The 16,928-nt window shown below is 48.6% G+C and overlaps 1 protein-coding gene across 2 annotated transcripts; it reads right to left on the bottom strand.

Annotated features, from left to right (window-relative positions):
* Positions 1-563: 563 nt before the first annotated feature.
* Positions 564-10,170, bottom strand: GLUL (glutamate-ammonia ligase). 2 transcript variants are annotated; one of them, XM_059673598.1, is made up of 7 exons: positions 10,029-10,170; positions 7,276-7,454; positions 5,684-5,845; positions 3,732-3,878; positions 3,209-3,336; positions 2,809-3,008; positions 564-2,247 (listed from the first exon to the last, which is right to left on the bottom strand). In XM_059673598.1, the coding sequence occupies exons 2-7, from the start codon at positions 7,439-7,441 to the stop codon at positions 1,929-1,931; spliced, it is 1,122 nt and encodes a 373-aa protein (XP_059529581.1). In that variant the 5' UTR covers positions 7,442-7,454; positions 10,029-10,170; the 3' UTR covers positions 564-1,928. The 2 variants fall into 2 exon arrangements, with proteins under 2 accessions (XP_059529581.1, XP_059529580.1); XM_059673597.1 differs by lacking the exon at positions 10,029-10,170 and adding an exon at positions 8,950-9,084.
* Between the last annotated feature and the right edge of the window lie 6,758 nt (positions 10,171-16,928).

The following is a 16,928-nucleotide window of genomic DNA, read 5'->3' as shown; positions in this document are numbered from 1 at the left end:
TTAGATGAATCACTGGCAGCTGGGCAGAGGATGAAATCGAGCCCAGTTAACAACACAAATACTTCAGGCTGCTATAAAATTATGGCAGAGGAGTGGTTCAAAACAACGTTACAGGGTGGTAGGTCAGAGCCCAGCTCTGAGGCCAAGGGGTTGGGGTGGAGGGTTGTACTCTATTATGTCTCTAGGGCTGAGCTATGTCTTCATCCAGAAATGCCAAATACCCAAAGTACAAGGAAGAGTTGTTCAGCAATATGACTCGATTTTTAATTCCAAGAACAGGTAAACTTGAACTTATTTGGCCTCTTAAATACTCATGCCCCCCCACCCCCCTTTTTGGCAGGAGAGGGAATGAAATGGCACACAGGGATTTAAAAGAAGCAAGTCAAAAGATATAAATGTTAGCTTGATTTAGAGCTGCTCTGGGCAGTTAACAGTTTGTTTACAACGAGGAGTTATCTAACCCTGAACATACTGTACATGGTAATGAGAAGTCGTCACGGCAAAAAAACCCACAGCCAGCTTGCTGCCCCAGCCAACACAAAAACAGCCAGGAACAGTAGGGATGAAGGTGGGGTTTGTTTGTTTTTTATTATAAAAGAAAAAAATAACTCCTCAGTATCTTAACGAACGAAAAGGAATATTTCACACTCAGAACAGACACCAGGATACAAAATTACAAGTGTTTAACCCCAGTCTTGTCCCCCTCCCCTCTAGGAGCAGACAGGAAGGAGACAGTGGAAGCAAACAAGCAATTCTGTAAGAGACTTCAAATCCCTACAAGTATGATTAAAATCTAAACTGGTTTTGCTTTAAAAAAAAAATTTTTTTTTAATATATCAAAAGGCCTGCTTTAGTGACATGCTAGTCCCCCAGAAAATAACCCAATACCCCCCTTGTCAGTAACATACATGCTCAAGTTGACCAGCCAACTCATAATTCTAAACCCCTGTGCATACATGTGTCTTTATAATCCAAAGCCAAGGGGCTCGGGTGACTGCTATTTGCTCCTGTTAGCCGACCCGTGTCCAGAAGGGCAGGCAGGGCACAGAGAAACCCTTAAATGGTAGTGCGTGTTTAACAGCCCCGACGAGCCAACTTCTCGAGCACTGCCACCCTCACCCCCTCCCCTCAGAAGGTGAGCCTTATTTCTAATCAGACTTCTTGCCTCAACTTTGGCTCCCAGCGACCAGAACGGGTTTTGTCCTTTAGAAAAAGCACACAGATCTGCACACCCATATATATAATTTTTTTGTTTTTGCATTTAAATATAAAAATACTACTCTGATTTGTGTTATAAACGGAGGACCAAGCAACGAGAACTTTTTCTTCGAAGGTAGGGCTACCCATCCCATCCCTTTATGCCGAGCCAGGAAAGCAGGTCACTGTGAAGGGGTCACAGTTGGCAGGTAAGAGGGCTTCCTGCCTGCTGCCCTGCACCCCTTTTCTTAATTCTCACTTTCATTAGAAAGCTGCTTATCACTTTTTATGGAACTTCCCAACCAAAGGGAGTTTCTAACCTAGTCACAGAGCAAGCCCAGCACTCCTACCCCCTTCAGCTACCTCAAAGAAGAAAAAGGCCCTTCCCCTCCCTTCACAAATACTATGCTCACTGTCCAGATAGCTACGCCTGTTGGACAAACACCTGATTAAGTGAAGCAGTGGTTATGTTTCCCCGCCCCCTCCCCACTAACACACTAGAAAGCTTCAGTGATAGGGGAAAAAAGGGTGTGTGTGTGTGTGAAGAGACTAAGAACTTGACCCCGCTAACCTGGCCAAAGAAAGCAAGAGATTAACTGGGCAGGAGGAATAAAAAAAGACCTTGATATTCTGCCCTTTGAGTTACATTTGTTACGACAATTGAGGGGCGAGAGTGGGAGCGGGATGAAGAAGTGATTAGAAGGAGCTGGATGGCTGCAAGTCTAGTCCACTTAGTTTTTGTACTGGAAGGGCTCATCGCCAGTTTCGTTGAGAAGACATGTGCGGATGAGGGCTTCTGTCACTGCAAAGGGGTCGCAGTTGGCAGAGGGGCGCCGGTCTTCAAAGTACCCCTTCTTCTCCTGGCCCACAGACCGGGGAATGCGGATGCTGGCGCTACGGTTGGCCACGCCGGCGGAGAAGTCGTTGATGTTGGAGGTTTCGTTGAATCCAGTGAGGCGCCGGGCATTGTCCCGGCCCCCCTTGGGATCGTAGGCTCGGATGTGGTACTGGTGCCGCTTGCTCAGCCTCTCGATGGACTCCTCGATGTACCTAGAGGAAACAGAGAAGATGAGGGTCCGTCCACGGGTCCCCAGGAAACCTGTCCTTCAGGGGCAGGGGTAGGTACGGATTCAAGAATGGAGTGACTTATCTATCGAAGACTTTTCCCAGTTACCAATTCACCTCCACATTGCTCCAGCAGAGCAAATGTTCCTCTTGTTCCTGGCCTGTCCCAGTGCTCAGAAATAGTGCCAGACACCCAGTACCTGACATTTGTTGAATGAAAAGATCCCAGACTTTCTCTCATCCATAAGCATGAAGTTCATTCACATGCTTGTACTGTTACTAATTTAGTTCTTATTAAAGATTTTCACATGCCATGAAGCTATGTCAACTTTCCCTATTGCCACCCTTGAGTTCTATTCCTGGAGTCATTTTGACACTTTTCAAATAGGAACAGGACCACAGGATTAGAAGACAGTTTTTGAAGCCAAGTGGCAAAAGCTAAGGTCCGAACTAAGAAGTCTGGCTTACTCATCCCCAATACATCAACGTCCCTGGCAAGTCTTCTCGCACAGAAATAAGATGGCCCCAGCAGGAGAAGGCACTCACTTCAGACCGTTCTCCTCTCGCATGGCCTTGGTGCTGAAGTTGGTGTGGCAGCCTGCACCATTCCAGTTGCCAGGAATGGGCTTGGGATCAAAGGTTGCGATCACTCCGAAGTCTTCACACACTCGGTGCAAGATGAAACGGGCCACCCAGAGATGATCTCCCATGTCGATGCCTTCACAGGGTCCTATTTGGAATTCCCACTAGAGAACAAGAAGGTTGGCCTTGAATATAAAGCCAACTGCTCACCCCACTCAGAAGCTCTGAAACCCGCTCCCTTCTCACCTCTAGTCCATCCAACCTTTTAGGTTTTGGGTTAAGGAGGGGAGCATCAGCAGCCCTTGCTACCAAAAAGCCTCTACTTGCCTAGCGATGGGGAAAGCGGCGGATGAGAGCCATTTACCTGGGCGGGCATGACCTCGGCATTTGTCCCTGCGATCTTGATGCCAGCGTACAAGCAGGCCCGGTAGTGAGCCTCCACAATATCCCTGCCGTAGGCTCTGTCTGCTCCCACACCACAGTAGTATGGACCTGTAGAGGCATCAAGACGAAATGTCGAGGGAGGAAATCCATAACACACACCCCCCCCCTTTCCACCTAAGATGAACAGCCCAAGGTCAGCAATCAGAAAGCTCTACTAACACTGGCTCTCCGGAATCACTGTCCCCGCCTTCAGCTGGCAGTGGGGCAGTGGGGCAGGGGGCTCCTCAGTGGAGCCAAAGGTTTCCCCCCCAGTATCAATGGCTAAACATCTATGTTTGGGTCTGGGTAACATGAGGGCACAGTATCATTCCAGCCAGTCTCAGCGACACTCCCATAGCTTTTTGATCCACAAGGAGTCACTGCCATCTCTGGGGAAAGAGACTTTCCTCACCAATTGAGCAGCCGGGGAGGAGCCAAGTTCACTTCTCACCCGGGAGACTTACCTTGGGGTCCAGGGAAGCCATTGGAAGGCCAGCCAAAAGGGTGCCCATCTGTGCCCATGAGAGTATATTCCTGCTCCATTCCAAACCAGGGATGCTGATTGCTCACCATGTCCATTATCCGTTTGCAGGTATATCTTAAATTGGTCTCTAGAAAAAAAAAAAAGAGACAACAATCCTTTAGAGCAGTGGTCCTCAACCTGTGGGTCGCGACCCCTTTGGCAGTCGAACGACCCTTTCACAGGGGTCGCCTAAGACCATCCTGCATATCAGATATTTACATTACGATTCATAACAGTAGCAACATTACAGTTATGAAGTAGCAACGGAAATAATTTTATGGTTGGGTTACAACATGAGGAACTGTATTTAAAGGGCCAGAAGGTTGAGAACCACTGCTTTAGAGACATCTGGGCAAATATACTGAATCTCGGTGCTGGTGGGGAAAAAAGAAATTCTTGCGAATCCACGCAGCCAAAGTGTTGAGAAAAAGCTAAACTGGCCCTGTTTACCTTGCTGGGTCCCATTGGTGTAAAAGAGGAAAATAGGAGATGCTCTAATTAAACACTTGTAGGGAGGTTCCTCCAAAATTTGTTATAATCAAGTCACATGACAGTGGCTCCAGGAAAGTGTAAGTGTTCACCTTATCAGCATGCTGGCCACCTCGTAAGTACCCAATGCCAGGCACTTACACTGTCTATTCACAAGACAGCACTTGTACAGCCAGACCTATTTCTAGTTTCTTGGGCATTTAGAACCAAACCTACAATTTTTATTGAATCACTTGTGTATTGGGAGCCTTGAATTCATTTCGGGTGAGAAGATTTAGTGCTGAGTTATAAAGAATTGGATAGTGCAAAAGAAAAACATTACAATGAGATGAGCTCAACTGGAAACAATTTCTAAGCAAGAAAGGAACTTTAAAATAAGTAAATACAGACGTACTGACTGCTTAACTATGCCCCAGGACCCATTTAAAGAGGTCTACATTAAGAAAAATCCACAACCAAGTCTTCCTAACAATCCTGAGAAGGGTATTAGACATCTCCACCTTTACAAGGGAGAAAATGAGGCTCAGAGATGTTAGGTGGCCTGCCCAGGTTACAAGGCAGGCAGCAGAGCCAGGAAACCCATGACTGTCTTGGCCATCAGAGCTCACGCCCTTTACCACAATGATACGGGCTCTCAAAACAAAGGCATTACAAAACTAAGTGACTTGCCAAAAAGTCTCAATGCCAAAGTGTAGCAAGAGACTACACAGAAGTGAGATTTCAACTGAGTTTAAAAAGATGAATGGCCGAGAACTGGGAACGATAGGCATGCCTGACGAAACCCAAAGGTGCAGTTACAGCAAACCTCGAGGTAAACGTATGTTATCAATGAACCAAGAGGCTCATACTTCAGTCAGTGGACAAGGAAGAACAGATGTCTGGAATGAACCAGCAACCGATAGTTGATATCAAACTGCTCTCAATTATTTGCACATATTAACTCATTTAATCCTTCAAACGACTTTTAGGAGATGGATTTTATTACTCATTTTAAAATCAGGATAGGGGAATGAAGGATAGGGAATAAGTAACTTGCCCAAGTTCATAGCTAAGAAGTGGCAGATCGCAAATTCAAAACCAACATTCTAACTTCAGAACCATGTTCTTAAAATCTACAGGCATGCAGGCCGGACTATGTCACGGGGGACTCCACCAGCAAACAGACTTAGAAGAATTCAGTTTTATGCAACCAACAGGAGACCATGGGAGGATGGCCCACTTTACCACTTGGAATGAGGACGTTCAAGGTGGAGAGATGCACATTCAACCCCCAACTCCTTCCCCTCCCCTCCCCGACTCCTGAAACATTGAGACAGTCCATTACTAATTTGGCAATAGCCTCTCCCTCCCCTTTATTCCATTCATGAACTGGGGTGGGGGTATCCATATCTATCCGATACACACCTGCAGGTTTGCGGTTGTATTTTAAGACTTCACAGAACACCAGCTTGTTGGGGTCCTTGCGGAAAGGGTCCCGAAACATGGTAGCAGGAACAAGATACATGTCACTGTTGGAGCCTTCAGACTGCATAGTACTAGAGCCATCAAAATTCCACTCGGGCAACTCTGGGGTAAAAAGAGAGGGAAATTAAGTTAAAAATGCACAGCTTTCCAGGCAGCACACAGCCCTTCACCCGTCTACACTCTCATTTCCAGAAAGCCAGTGATGCATGTCTGCCACAATTAATATGCACTGTGATGCGTGCATGTAGCCCTACAGTTCTTTCTGAGTTCTAGTAAGACCCTTACATCACTTCCTTAACGAAATAACAGTCACAAGGACAACCTAAGAATGATGGTTCTTCCCTTAATAAGACCACTGGACACCAAGGAGACAAATGGAAACATTCTGACATCAGCAGTCAGTCATCATTTTAAATATTGAAATAGGAGAAACAAGGATTCTCAATCCCCCCACTAGACCATCTGTGTTTCTTCTTTCTCTGATTCATCACCCCCTCCCTGACTGGGTCTATGGTCTGTCCTTAAAGGCCGGTTTCTTCCTCTCTCCCGCTGAGTTCTCCGAAGGCACAAACCAAACTCTTACCAGTACCCCCAATGTCTTTCTAATACCTGCCACCTAGCAGACACACAAGATATGTCTTATATTATGGTCATTCATTCACTCAAATGTCAAGTTATCAGAAGAGGCACCTATCCTAAAAGTAGGTAAGAGGTGACAAGTTGTTCTCTGATCCCTTTTTCTAGAAGGAAGAGGGCTATGGCTTCCCTAGTCTAGACCAAAAAAATAAAGGCTACAACTCATATAATGACTGCTAGTGGAACAAGTAATCAGATTATTTAAAAATTTCCAAAAGTGGCTCAGCTGGTGTGGCTCAGTGGTTGAGTATTGGCCTATGAACCAGGAGGTCATGGTTTGATTCCCAGGTGGGACACATGCCTGGGTTACAGGCTTGGTCCCCAGTGTGGGATGTGCAGGAGGCAGCCGATCAATGATTCTCTCTCATCGTTGATGTTTCTCTCTCTCCCTCTCCCTTTCTCTCTGAAATATATATATAAAAAAATCCCAAAGTGTCATCCGTTAAAAACACATGAATGGCTGTTCCTTTTAAGAAAGCATTTTAGGGTGTTGACTTTGCATCTAGGAACCCCAATGATATGAGTTCAAAACAGTATTCAAAGAGTTTGTAAAGTAGATGTCTCAGTCAGATTAGAGCAGTGGTTAACAAACTGGGTTCCTGGGGAGGCCTTAGCCAACTAAAGGCTACCCAAGTCCGCAAAGTATCCAGCCCCCTTTCACCCCCCAACCAGACTTTATTTTTTGTCTTATATATACTGACTTACACACAAGATTTCATTGAAATAAAGGAGTCCACTGTGGCCACGCTTGGAGGCAGTGTAAGAGCTTAATGTTGAGTGACTGAAGTCTGAAAAGCCCTGCGTTAGAAAAGCTTTCCAAACAGAATAAAGAGGCCCAATCTAGGGGCTTGGTGTCTCAGGCTGCCCACCGAGCACAGACTCCCCACTCTGCTCACCTTCTATACTCTTGGGCTCACTGTCCAGGGTCCGGGTCTTGCATCGCAGTCCTTCTCCAGTACCGTCAATCCAGATGTACATAGCTTGGACTTTATCACCCTGCGGCAGGGACATGTACATCTGCTTGATGCCTTTGTTCAAGTGGGAACTCGCTGAGGTGGACATGGTGGAAGTTGCTCTGGTGAGAAAAAGAAAATAAACAAATGAAGAACACCAATTCCAAAAGGATCCTCTACAGGAATCACTCTATAAGGACAATGAAATCAAGAAGTCACAGAGGGAGTGGTGACCCCCTCCCTTCGGAAGTTACACACTTCAAGGGTCTGTTTATTACTCTGCTTTTGGGGGGATTAAAGATTTATAGGAGACAAAAACCTCCTTATAAGCTTCCTCAAGCTAGAATCTTGAGGGCTAAGCTCTATTGTCTCAGTGTGGCCATGGCAGGGAAATGGTTTTACTTATTTATTTTTATACTAAGACACTGGGGAGGAGGGGAGGGAACCCAAAACAAAAGACGCAGAAGTTCAGAAACACAAATTTACAGAACAGACGTGGTCTTCTAATACAAACAAAATCCAGCCACAGGAAGGCTTGGCTGCCATGGTCTCTGGGTGAGTCTTCCCTTTGCCTGGCATCCTTAGTGGGCATGTCAATAAAAAACCCGTTTTGAAGATTCCTCCAAACCCGGGGGGGGGGGGGGACGGGGACGGGACTGGGACGACGACACCCTCACATTCAGATAGTAGGTAGGATAAAACAAGGGGGTTAGCCAGGCTTAAAAGACTGGTGGCTTCCTAAAAGAGCTGCAGTCCTTATAGTCACCAAGATTAAAAAATAGCTGATCCAAGTTGGATCCTAAGATGCAGGCAGCCATCACTTCCATCAGTCAAAGCCAAAATTCTCACTTCAAGAAGGTAAGTTTGAGAATGACATGTTGAGATTTCCACTAGAGAGCTTTTCGAGGAATGAGGGGATTCCCACTAATACATGGAAAAGGTGTGCAGTTTCAAAAGCTGACGCCCGCTAGAAACTGCAAGCCAACACCCCAAAACCTCGGAAAAGAAGACACTCTGCAGCCACAAAACCTAAGAGGGATCAGTTCTACTGCTCCCTTCCCCCCACCCCCCTCGGTGGCTCAAAAGGGAACACATTGTTCTCCTCCTATGACTTGGGCAACTCTGAAGTACAATGACAAAGTTTCTATGGGCAACCGTCCATGTTTACCCAGCTGAAAACATCAGCTTCTTCCAATATCTTCGCCCTTCCCCTGGGGAAGAGGAAATCGCCTCTCAAGTCGCCCTTTGCCTACCGTCTTAGAAGACTCGGTGGGAGCGTCAAATCCCACCCTCACCCCCACACCCGCTTCTTAAGTCCAGAAGGAACAAATCCCCCCCCCCCCCCATCCTTTCACAGCTCCCAATAAAAGCTACACAACCCAGTCTCCGGCTTTCCTCCCAGACACCAAGCCCACTTCTCCCATCAGCCTGGGTGGGGGATGATCTTGGATCTTCTGCTCTTTTCCGTGACACACGTTGGTCGCCAACAGCCTAGTTGTTTACTGTATCACCTGGTGCCACCGCGTGCCTAGTTGACCCGGTGAGGAGGAACACAGGGTCCTGCTGTTTCTGCAGCTGCTGCTGGCTGGAGAGCCTCCTCCCGGTCTCCTCACTCACCCCAGCCACAGAAGGTCAAGCGGGTCGTTGAAGTTGCACTCTTTGGCCCTTCTCTTTTTGGAGTGGCGTTCGTGCCTGTCCTCCTTGTCCCGCTCTGGCTGGAACATGCTCCGGGGCGAGGGAGTCGAACGTGGCGAGGGAATGGAGCCCGGCGAGGCAGCGGGAGAGAGCGAGGGAGTCAGATCGCGATCGGACCAGGACGCGCCGGAATACGCATGCTGGTGGCTCGTGGTCTTCATCCTAACTCGCGATTTCTCTCCTGGGTTGTTCATGGAGTAGGCGACAAAGCCGAAGCAGCTGGGGGGCTGCTCGGAGGAAATGGACTCCTGGTCATCTTCATCTTGCTTCGCTGTCTTCACCGAGGATCTGCGGCTCGGGGAGAATACCCCTGGGCCACCCCCGGGGTAGTTGGAATAATCCACTTTGAGAGCAGCCCTTTCCTACGGAAATGTCCCGACAGTTGGTGCCCCGCCGCCCCTCGGGCCCCCGGCCCGATCTCAGGGCCTGGCCGTGGGGGCCATACCCCTACGAGGCCCAAGGCTGGGGGACAGCGCGCCGAGGCCGCCTCTCCTCGGCCAGGCCAGGCCTCTCCACTGGCCAGGCCCGCCGCCGCGCCGCAGCCCGGGGTCCCCATTGTTAAGTCACAGTGGCAGGTCCCCGGGACGGGACCGCAGCCGGCGCTGACCGCACTAACACGGCCACTCGCCTCCACGGAGGCCGCTAGAAGAGCATCAAGACCACGACGACCACCGAGGCCCGCCGCCGCGGGGGAGGAGGGCGCGCTCCCGCAGGGGCCACCCGGCGACTCCATCCACCGCGCGCACAGCACCGCCCGCCGAGCGACCTCCAGGGGCGGCGCTCGGGGCCGCCGGCAGCCAGAGGCCGATCAAAACAAGTCCCCGCCCTCCTCCAAGCCTGGCGACCGGCGCGCCCCACCGTCGCCAACCCAGGCCCCCCGAAGCGGGGGCGGCGCGAGCCAGCGAGGCGGCCTGTCGGCCGAGGGGCAGACGGAGGCCGGGAAGCGGGAAGGGGCTGGGCGGCGCGCGCCACCGAGTCCCCGGGACCCGCGCGCCGCTTACCTGGGGGGCGAGCAGGCGGCAGGGGGGCAGGGCTGGCAGGCCGTGAGAGCGAGGTGCAGAGAGGAGAAGAGAGGAAGCTAGGAGTGCTGCTCAGACACTCAGCTCTTCTCCCATCCTCGGCTCTGCGGGGCCGAGCGCTGCCCGCACCCTTTATCGGCGGCCCTGGCCGTCCCCGGCACCCTGATTGGCTCCCAGCGGCCGGCAACCGGGGCGGGTCGGCTGATGCGCGCCCGGGCACCGCGGCCATTGGGCCACAGGCGGCGCCGCCGGGGAGGGGTGAGCGCGCCGGGAAAGAAAGAAAGGGAAAGGGCCCTGGGGGAGGAGCGCGGGAGAGGGGAGGGGGCGCCAGTGCTTGGGCGGAGGGGAGGGGTGGGGCGGGAAGCAGGGCGGGGTGCGTCACGAGGGGCGAGTTCCTGCGGGAAGGACCCTGCGTGCCCTCGCCTTCCGCCCGCCGCCGCGGGGCGTCCCTGCCGCGCCCACCGGGCTCTGGAAGCGCGCAGCAAGCCGCCCACAGCGTCCGTCCCTGCAGCCGTCAGGTTGGATTAAGTTGCAAGAGTCCTGTCTTTCAGGAGGTCCTACTGCAGACCCCGTACGAAATTCTAACGCCGCGGAACATAAATTTGCCTTTTGTTGTTAGAGACACCCCCCCTCCCAGCCCCATTCTCCGCGCTCGTGTCATATGGAGAAGGGCGCAGGGCGCAGGGGCCGGAAAGCCCTGGGCCTGCGGGTGGAGAGGTCGGCGCAGAGAGGGGGCCTCCCGGGGTAGGCCTGGGTGGGTTTGGGTGAATGACCAGATGTCTTCGAGCTCACAGTTAATAGTCAGTGTGCTGTGTTTATAGTACCGTCCATAGAGAGGAACCTGAGGGCAGGCGAAACAAAGCTGGGGACCTGTCTGATTCCCCTTCTGTTACACAGAAAGCAAGTCAGTCTCTCTGGGCCCAAGTTTTCTTGTCTGCAAACAAAGGTTTTCAAGAGAGGACCTTTAGAGTTGCCCACCAGGATTGAAATTCTCTGTGTGCAAACTTCCCCAAGAGCGGCTAAAAGGAAAGGGAGGTCTTTGAATAGACCTAGGGTAGGTAGAAAATTTAGGATTCCTTAAACAAATCCTCCCTGGTTTTGCTTTTCAGGTAATTTATTGCGCCTTCTTTTTAATCTGGAAACAGAGTCAGTATCCTTCCCCCTCTCAGCCTTGCAGTGATGGTTAAGAAAATGGATGCTTGTCAACAGATGCACAGTAATTGTGTATGTGTGTGTGTACATATACATATATATGTACATACACACACACACACACACACCGATATATATGCACCAGTTTTATTCATTCTCTATTTTTATTCTCTGAAGTCCATCTGAAGGTATCTGGCCTTTATTGCATCTTTCAGGAGGAGCCCCAGTGTTGGAAACTTATTTTTGTTTGAAGACTGAGAAGGCATGTTTTCAGTGCCTTTAGAAGAGGAAGGGAAGAAGTTTGTTCTTTTGGTTATTTTTTTGTACCACAAATGTGGGGAAAAAATGTTGCCTGTGACCACAAACACACAACGTGGCTTCTTGGTCAACATCCCTCCCCTTTAAGAGTTTGTTCAACACTGTAGTGCTTTAAAATTACTGTAGTGCACCCTTCATCTTAAAAGAGCTTTTGGTATGTTTCGGACAGGTGACATTCTGGACTGGGTAAAGTGCCCGGCAAGTGTAAGGGATTCCATGTTAAGTTTCAGTGCTGCCTGTTGGAATCTTAGCATGTGGTTGTTGAAAGCTGGGGCTTCAGGTCAGACAAACGTGGGCTTTACCTCTTACCAGCTTTGTGTTGGCTTAGTTACTTAGCCACATGAAGGCTCGGTTTCCTTGCCTACAAAATATTGTAGGGATTAATTGTGACAGCATTTGCAAGTAAATTAGTATAGTATCTGGAACATAGTGTTTATGATTATTATAGGATAAAATGTAATCTGGAGAGATTGGATTATTTCTTCCCTCATAACAACCCATTAGGTACAACTTTCTGACTCTCTTACGCTCCACTGTTTGTTTTCTGAGAGTGGGCTTAGACCTGGTAACAGTGAGCTGTCTCCATTCCATTTCTTTCTGTTAAGTCTTGAGTTTAAGCTGGTTGAGGAGGGGGAAGGGAGGAAGTGAAAAGGTCCTTTCAAACAAGATGTTCTTGTTTAAAAAGGTGTTGATATCCAGATGCCAAACTGCCTCAGCATAAACCAGAGCCTTCTACTCTACTGACCACCTCTATCCAGCACTTGAGGTGGGAATGGCAAACATAACCGGAAATGGAGTAGTAGCAAGTGCAGTGTTTTTGTAGCTTATGATCTCATATTTTGTCCTGTGAATGCTTGCTAGGTAGCTTAACATCCTTGAGCAGTTTACTCATCTTGTGATTCCCAATAGTATGCAGGGTGAGTGTTCAATAAGTGGTGTTGGTTGACCACACAGATAGGACAGCGGCACCAAGAAACCATGTGGTTTTGAGCTGCTTTTCCAAGAATGGAAATGGATTTGCTTTGAGCCATTCCTGTGACCAGGGACATACTTTGTCAGGGCTAGCAACATAGTACACGAGTGCTGAGTCTTTCGGGAGGGAGCAAGAGGCCTTGTCCTCCTTGGTCCACCCTACACTTACTGAAGCCAACCCAAGTAGGGCTCACAGGAGTCCAGGGACTGATCTGGGAATCTTAAAAGGGTATGAGGGAAGGAAAAGTCCTGTTACTAACCCAGACTGTACTTTTGGAGAAGTTAAAAGTAGAACAGCCTGTTTCATCTGGTTTGGCTTTGCTGTGTCTGCTGCCCTTTGTTCTCCTTCCGCTTCTTCCCCAAATGGCCACCCACCCCGTTCCCCACCCCCTCGGTGAAAAGGGCATTAGAATGCTTGAGCCTATGTACGCTCCTATCTCTTGGTACACTCAGTATCAGAGCCGACAGGGGGTTCTATTACATGTGCTGCAAATTCAGGTTTTTGTCTCTTAGGTCGAGTCCGTGTGTCCAAGGGGTGGGTGGAGTGGGAGAGCAATTTTTAATTTTTTTTGTTAATCCTTACCCGAGGATATTTTTCCATTGATTTTTAGATAGTGTAAGGGAGGAGGAAAGACAGAAAGAGAGAAACATCGCCGTGAGAGAGACACATCGATTAGTTGCCTTGGGGATCACCTGGGGCCTCGGAGGTATATACCCTTGTCTGGAATCGAACCCGAGACCCTTCAGTCCTTGGGTCGAGGCTCTATCCACTGAGCCCAACCAGCTAGGGCCAGGTAAAGATTTTGTTCCATATCAAAGGATGGCCGGGGACTAAAAGCATTTCTTCAATATTGCTCTATTGGCTGAAATAAAGGCCTTGTCTAGGGTGGGTTTACCTGGGAGTTCACCTTTCAATTTCTATCTCTTTTGAAGGACTCATTCTCACCCTGCAGGTAGGAAGCCCTTAATCTGGCGGTTTGAGGTACCTTCCCAGGGCCTGCATGGCTGCCTTGTACTCCTGAGGGGCAAGATTTGGGGTAGGGCTCAATCAGACACAAACCGTCAGCCCTCACATGTAGTTTGAGAAATGGAGGTTTCCCCTCATCTGAATGATTTCAATAGGCATTCGACAAAACCCTTTAATCAGGCTAAAGGCACACAGCTGAGACCCCGGCTTCAGAAACTCCCTGGAAACCCAACCCCAAATCGTCAACTATTTTTGTCTTTAAATAAATCAATACCAATTCTTTTCAAAAGAATAGACCATTGTATAATCTTAAAACAAAAATCCAAAAGAAGGAAAGGAACGGTCTTGGGAGTTAATGTCATTACTCTTAAACCAGATTTAGGGAAGGAGCTGCAGGTGGCCAAGCTTTCCAATTTCATTACACAATTAAAGGAGGGAAGACCAGGGTTTACCTTAATTCAGTACCTAACACTGAACACAGAGAAATTGTTCTTTATATCCTTCCTGATTGATATTCTTTTTTGTTTTGTTAATTTTTTAACCTGGGATATCCCGCCCCCTCCCCCCCCATTGGTTTTTAGAGGGAGTGGAAAGGAGGGAGAGAGAGACAGAGGGACACATCAATGGTTGCCTCCCACACGTGCCCCAACAGGACCAGGTCAGATGGAGCCTGCAACCAAGGTAATGTACTTGACCGGACTCAAACCCTCAACATTTCAGTCCTTGGGCTGACACTCTCACCACTGAGCAACACCAGCTAGGTCAATTGTTTGATATTCTTAAGCTCAGGTTATAAAATGAGAAGTTCAAACCTCAGCTGTGTTTCTTTAGCCTGATTTTTGTTGAAGGCTCCTTGAAGTCATTCGAATACAGTGAAGACTTGGTTTCTCAAACTCCATGTTTTGGCTGAGGGTTTGAGTCTCTTTAAGCCCTACCCCAAATCTTGTTTCCAGTAGGGAACTGCAGAGTTGGGAAGCATTAAGTTCATCTTAGCTAACAACATGGGAAAATAAGTACTGTTGGGAAAATTAAAGCCGTGCAATTCTGGAATTAGATGTTCATATTATTCTGTCTTAAAGGTGAGGAAACGGAGGCCTCAATAAGTCAGTAGCTTGCTGATGTCATCGTAGGGCAGTATTTCACAGCTGTGTGCTTCCAGTGTGTAACTCCCTTGAGAGCCTTACTCTCTTTCACTCTGCAGCAGTGGTTCTCAACCTTCTGGCCCTTTAAATACAGTTCCTCATGTTGTGACTCAACCATAAAATTATTTTCGATGCTACTTCATAACTGTAATGTTGCTACTGTTATGAATCGTAATGTAAATATCTGATATGCGGATGGTCTTAGGTGACCCCTGTGAAGGGGTCGTTCGACCGCCAAAGGGGTTGCGACCCACAGGTTGAGAACCGCTGTTCTGCAGTGTCAGGCTGTGGACAATGCCTTCCTGGACTACCACCTCTAAAACACTGAAATCTCTACCCAAGTGCTACACTACTACTGTGGGTTTAAGTGCCTTCCATATAGTGGGCATGCAATACATTCCTTGCGAACAACTGGATTACCAGAAACAAAAATGTTTTACGGTTCCATTTAAAGGGATCTTTGGAGATCATATTTCATATTCAATAATTGGCCCCCAGTTTCACTGTTTTGTGAATCTGGGATACTCACTGATAAAATGGGTTCCTTGTTCTCAATGTATGGATGGATCTATCTTTGTTCTCTAGAATGATGTAAGCATTGTTGAAGTTTATGAAAAAGTTGAGATTTAGCATTGTGGTCAAAACATTACTAGGATCAGAGTGTGCCTTTTTTTAGTTGGTACTTTTCCCAAAGATATCCTCAACTGGGTCCAATGTCCTTCTCCCCCATCCCCGTCCCTTTAATTGATTTGAATCCCTGTGTATTTCACATGCACATGCCAAATTTTCATGGGAAACAAATAGCCCTGGGGTATGTTTTCTGGATGCTTGGGCAATACTTAGACGGGTTCTGTATTTGTCCTGATCTCCTCTGCCTTCCCATTCCGGACCCCTGCTTTTTAAACCTTTTCTTGGGAGACTTGTTTATCAAGTTGGAGAGCTAGAGGCTTAACTGGGGTGGTGTGAACGTAGTGCCCCCTGGTGGAATTTTGTGAGAATTACATGTCTCCCTGCAAGTTGAAGAGTGGGAAGTTGTTTTCTGACTGGCTTTCAAGGGGAGGGCCTCTCTGTTGCATCTCAAATATAGTAAATTAATAACAGGTAAGTTATTACCTATACTGGATATTGAAGAGGTATTATCCTGTGGGTATCAATTGATTACCAGAGGCTTGTTTATGGTTATAAAATTAAGCCAGATGTCTAGACATGGGCAGCAAGCAGCACTGTGGTGTTTCGCCTTCTCCATCAATGCGTACTGGAAATGAAGAGAAAGAAGGTCCCCTCTAAAAAAGGTCATTGAGAAAAGCCTAGGAACCAACAGTTAAGGGGAAATGGCAAGAATCAGGAAACTTGGTCACAACGAATCTTATCCTCAGCCCTCACATAGATCTGAGCCCAAAAATTTAAGACCCATCTAGAAGTTGAGAGTCAGCTAGATTCATTCCCCCCCCCCTCTCTCTTTCTCTCTCTCTCCCCCCAGAGGGCAAGGCTGGGGGGTGGTGATGAACAGAAAATGTGACAAGAGACATCTTTTAGGGGAACCTAGGGTATTTGCACTGCTGCTTGCTCTTGTTTCTCTTTTCTCTCAACAGTTTCATTTGAAGGATCACTCCCTTCACCATTGCCATTAGCAAAATCACAATTAGTGACCCAGAGGACATAGTCATTGGCTTGAGTCAGACACACCTACACTTGAATTCCTGTCTTGCTAGCTCTAAGACTTGGGCAAGTCAACCTGTTGAGGCTCAGCGTTTTTTGGAGGTTCCTTGTAGAAATGCTTGTGGGAATTTTAAAACAACTAGAGGCCCGGTGCACAAAATTTGTGCATGGGGGGTGGGTATCCCTCAGCCCGGCCTGCACCCTCTCCAATCTGGGACCCCTTGGGGGATGTCCAACTGCTGGTTTAGGCCTGATTCCACTGGCTCCTAACCACTCGCCTGCCTGCCTGCCTGATCACTCCCAACTGCCCTCCCCTGCTGGTCTAATCACCCCCAACTGCCCTTCCCTGCTAGCCTGATCTCGCCCCCTAACTGCTTGCCCCCCTCATGGCCTCATCACCCCTAACTGCTTGCTCCCCTGCTGGCCTGATGGCCCATACCTGCCCTCCCCCGCTGGCCTGATCACCCCTAGCTGCCCATGCCTTGGCCCCCGCCACCATGGCTTTGTCTGGAAGGAACTTAGACATCCGGAAGATGTCCGGTTGACCCAGTCTAATTAGCACATTACCCTTGTATTAGTATAGATTAGCACAGTAAACCATGCAGAAACAGAAGAGTGGATTTTGTTATCCCAAGAATGAGGAAGAGTGGGCATATGACTAAGGAGGTGACT

This window comes from Myotis daubentonii, chromosome 18 (assembly GCF_963259705.1).
Source record: "Myotis daubentonii chromosome 18, mMyoDau2.1, whole genome shotgun sequence".
In the NCBI taxonomy this organism is placed as follows: domain Eukaryota; kingdom Metazoa; phylum Chordata; class Mammalia; order Chiroptera; family Vespertilionidae; genus Myotis; species Myotis daubentonii.
This window is presented reverse-complemented; position numbering and strand designations above follow the sequence as displayed.

Excerpts from the sequence above, each read along its gene's own strand:
- GLUL (XM_059673597.1), bottom strand. The coding sequence starts at position 9,056 with ATGTTCCAGCCAGAGCGGGACAAGGAGGACAGGCACGAACGCCACTCC. Across the intron at positions 3,879-5,683 it reads ATACAACCGCAAACCTGCAG|AGACCAATTTAAGATATACC; the intron begins GTGTGTATCGGA and ends TTTTTTTTCTAG. Across the intron at positions 3,337-3,731 it reads TGGCTTCCCTGGACCCCAAG|GTCCATACTACTGTGGTGTG; the intron begins GTAAGTCTCCCG and ends ATGCCTCTACAG.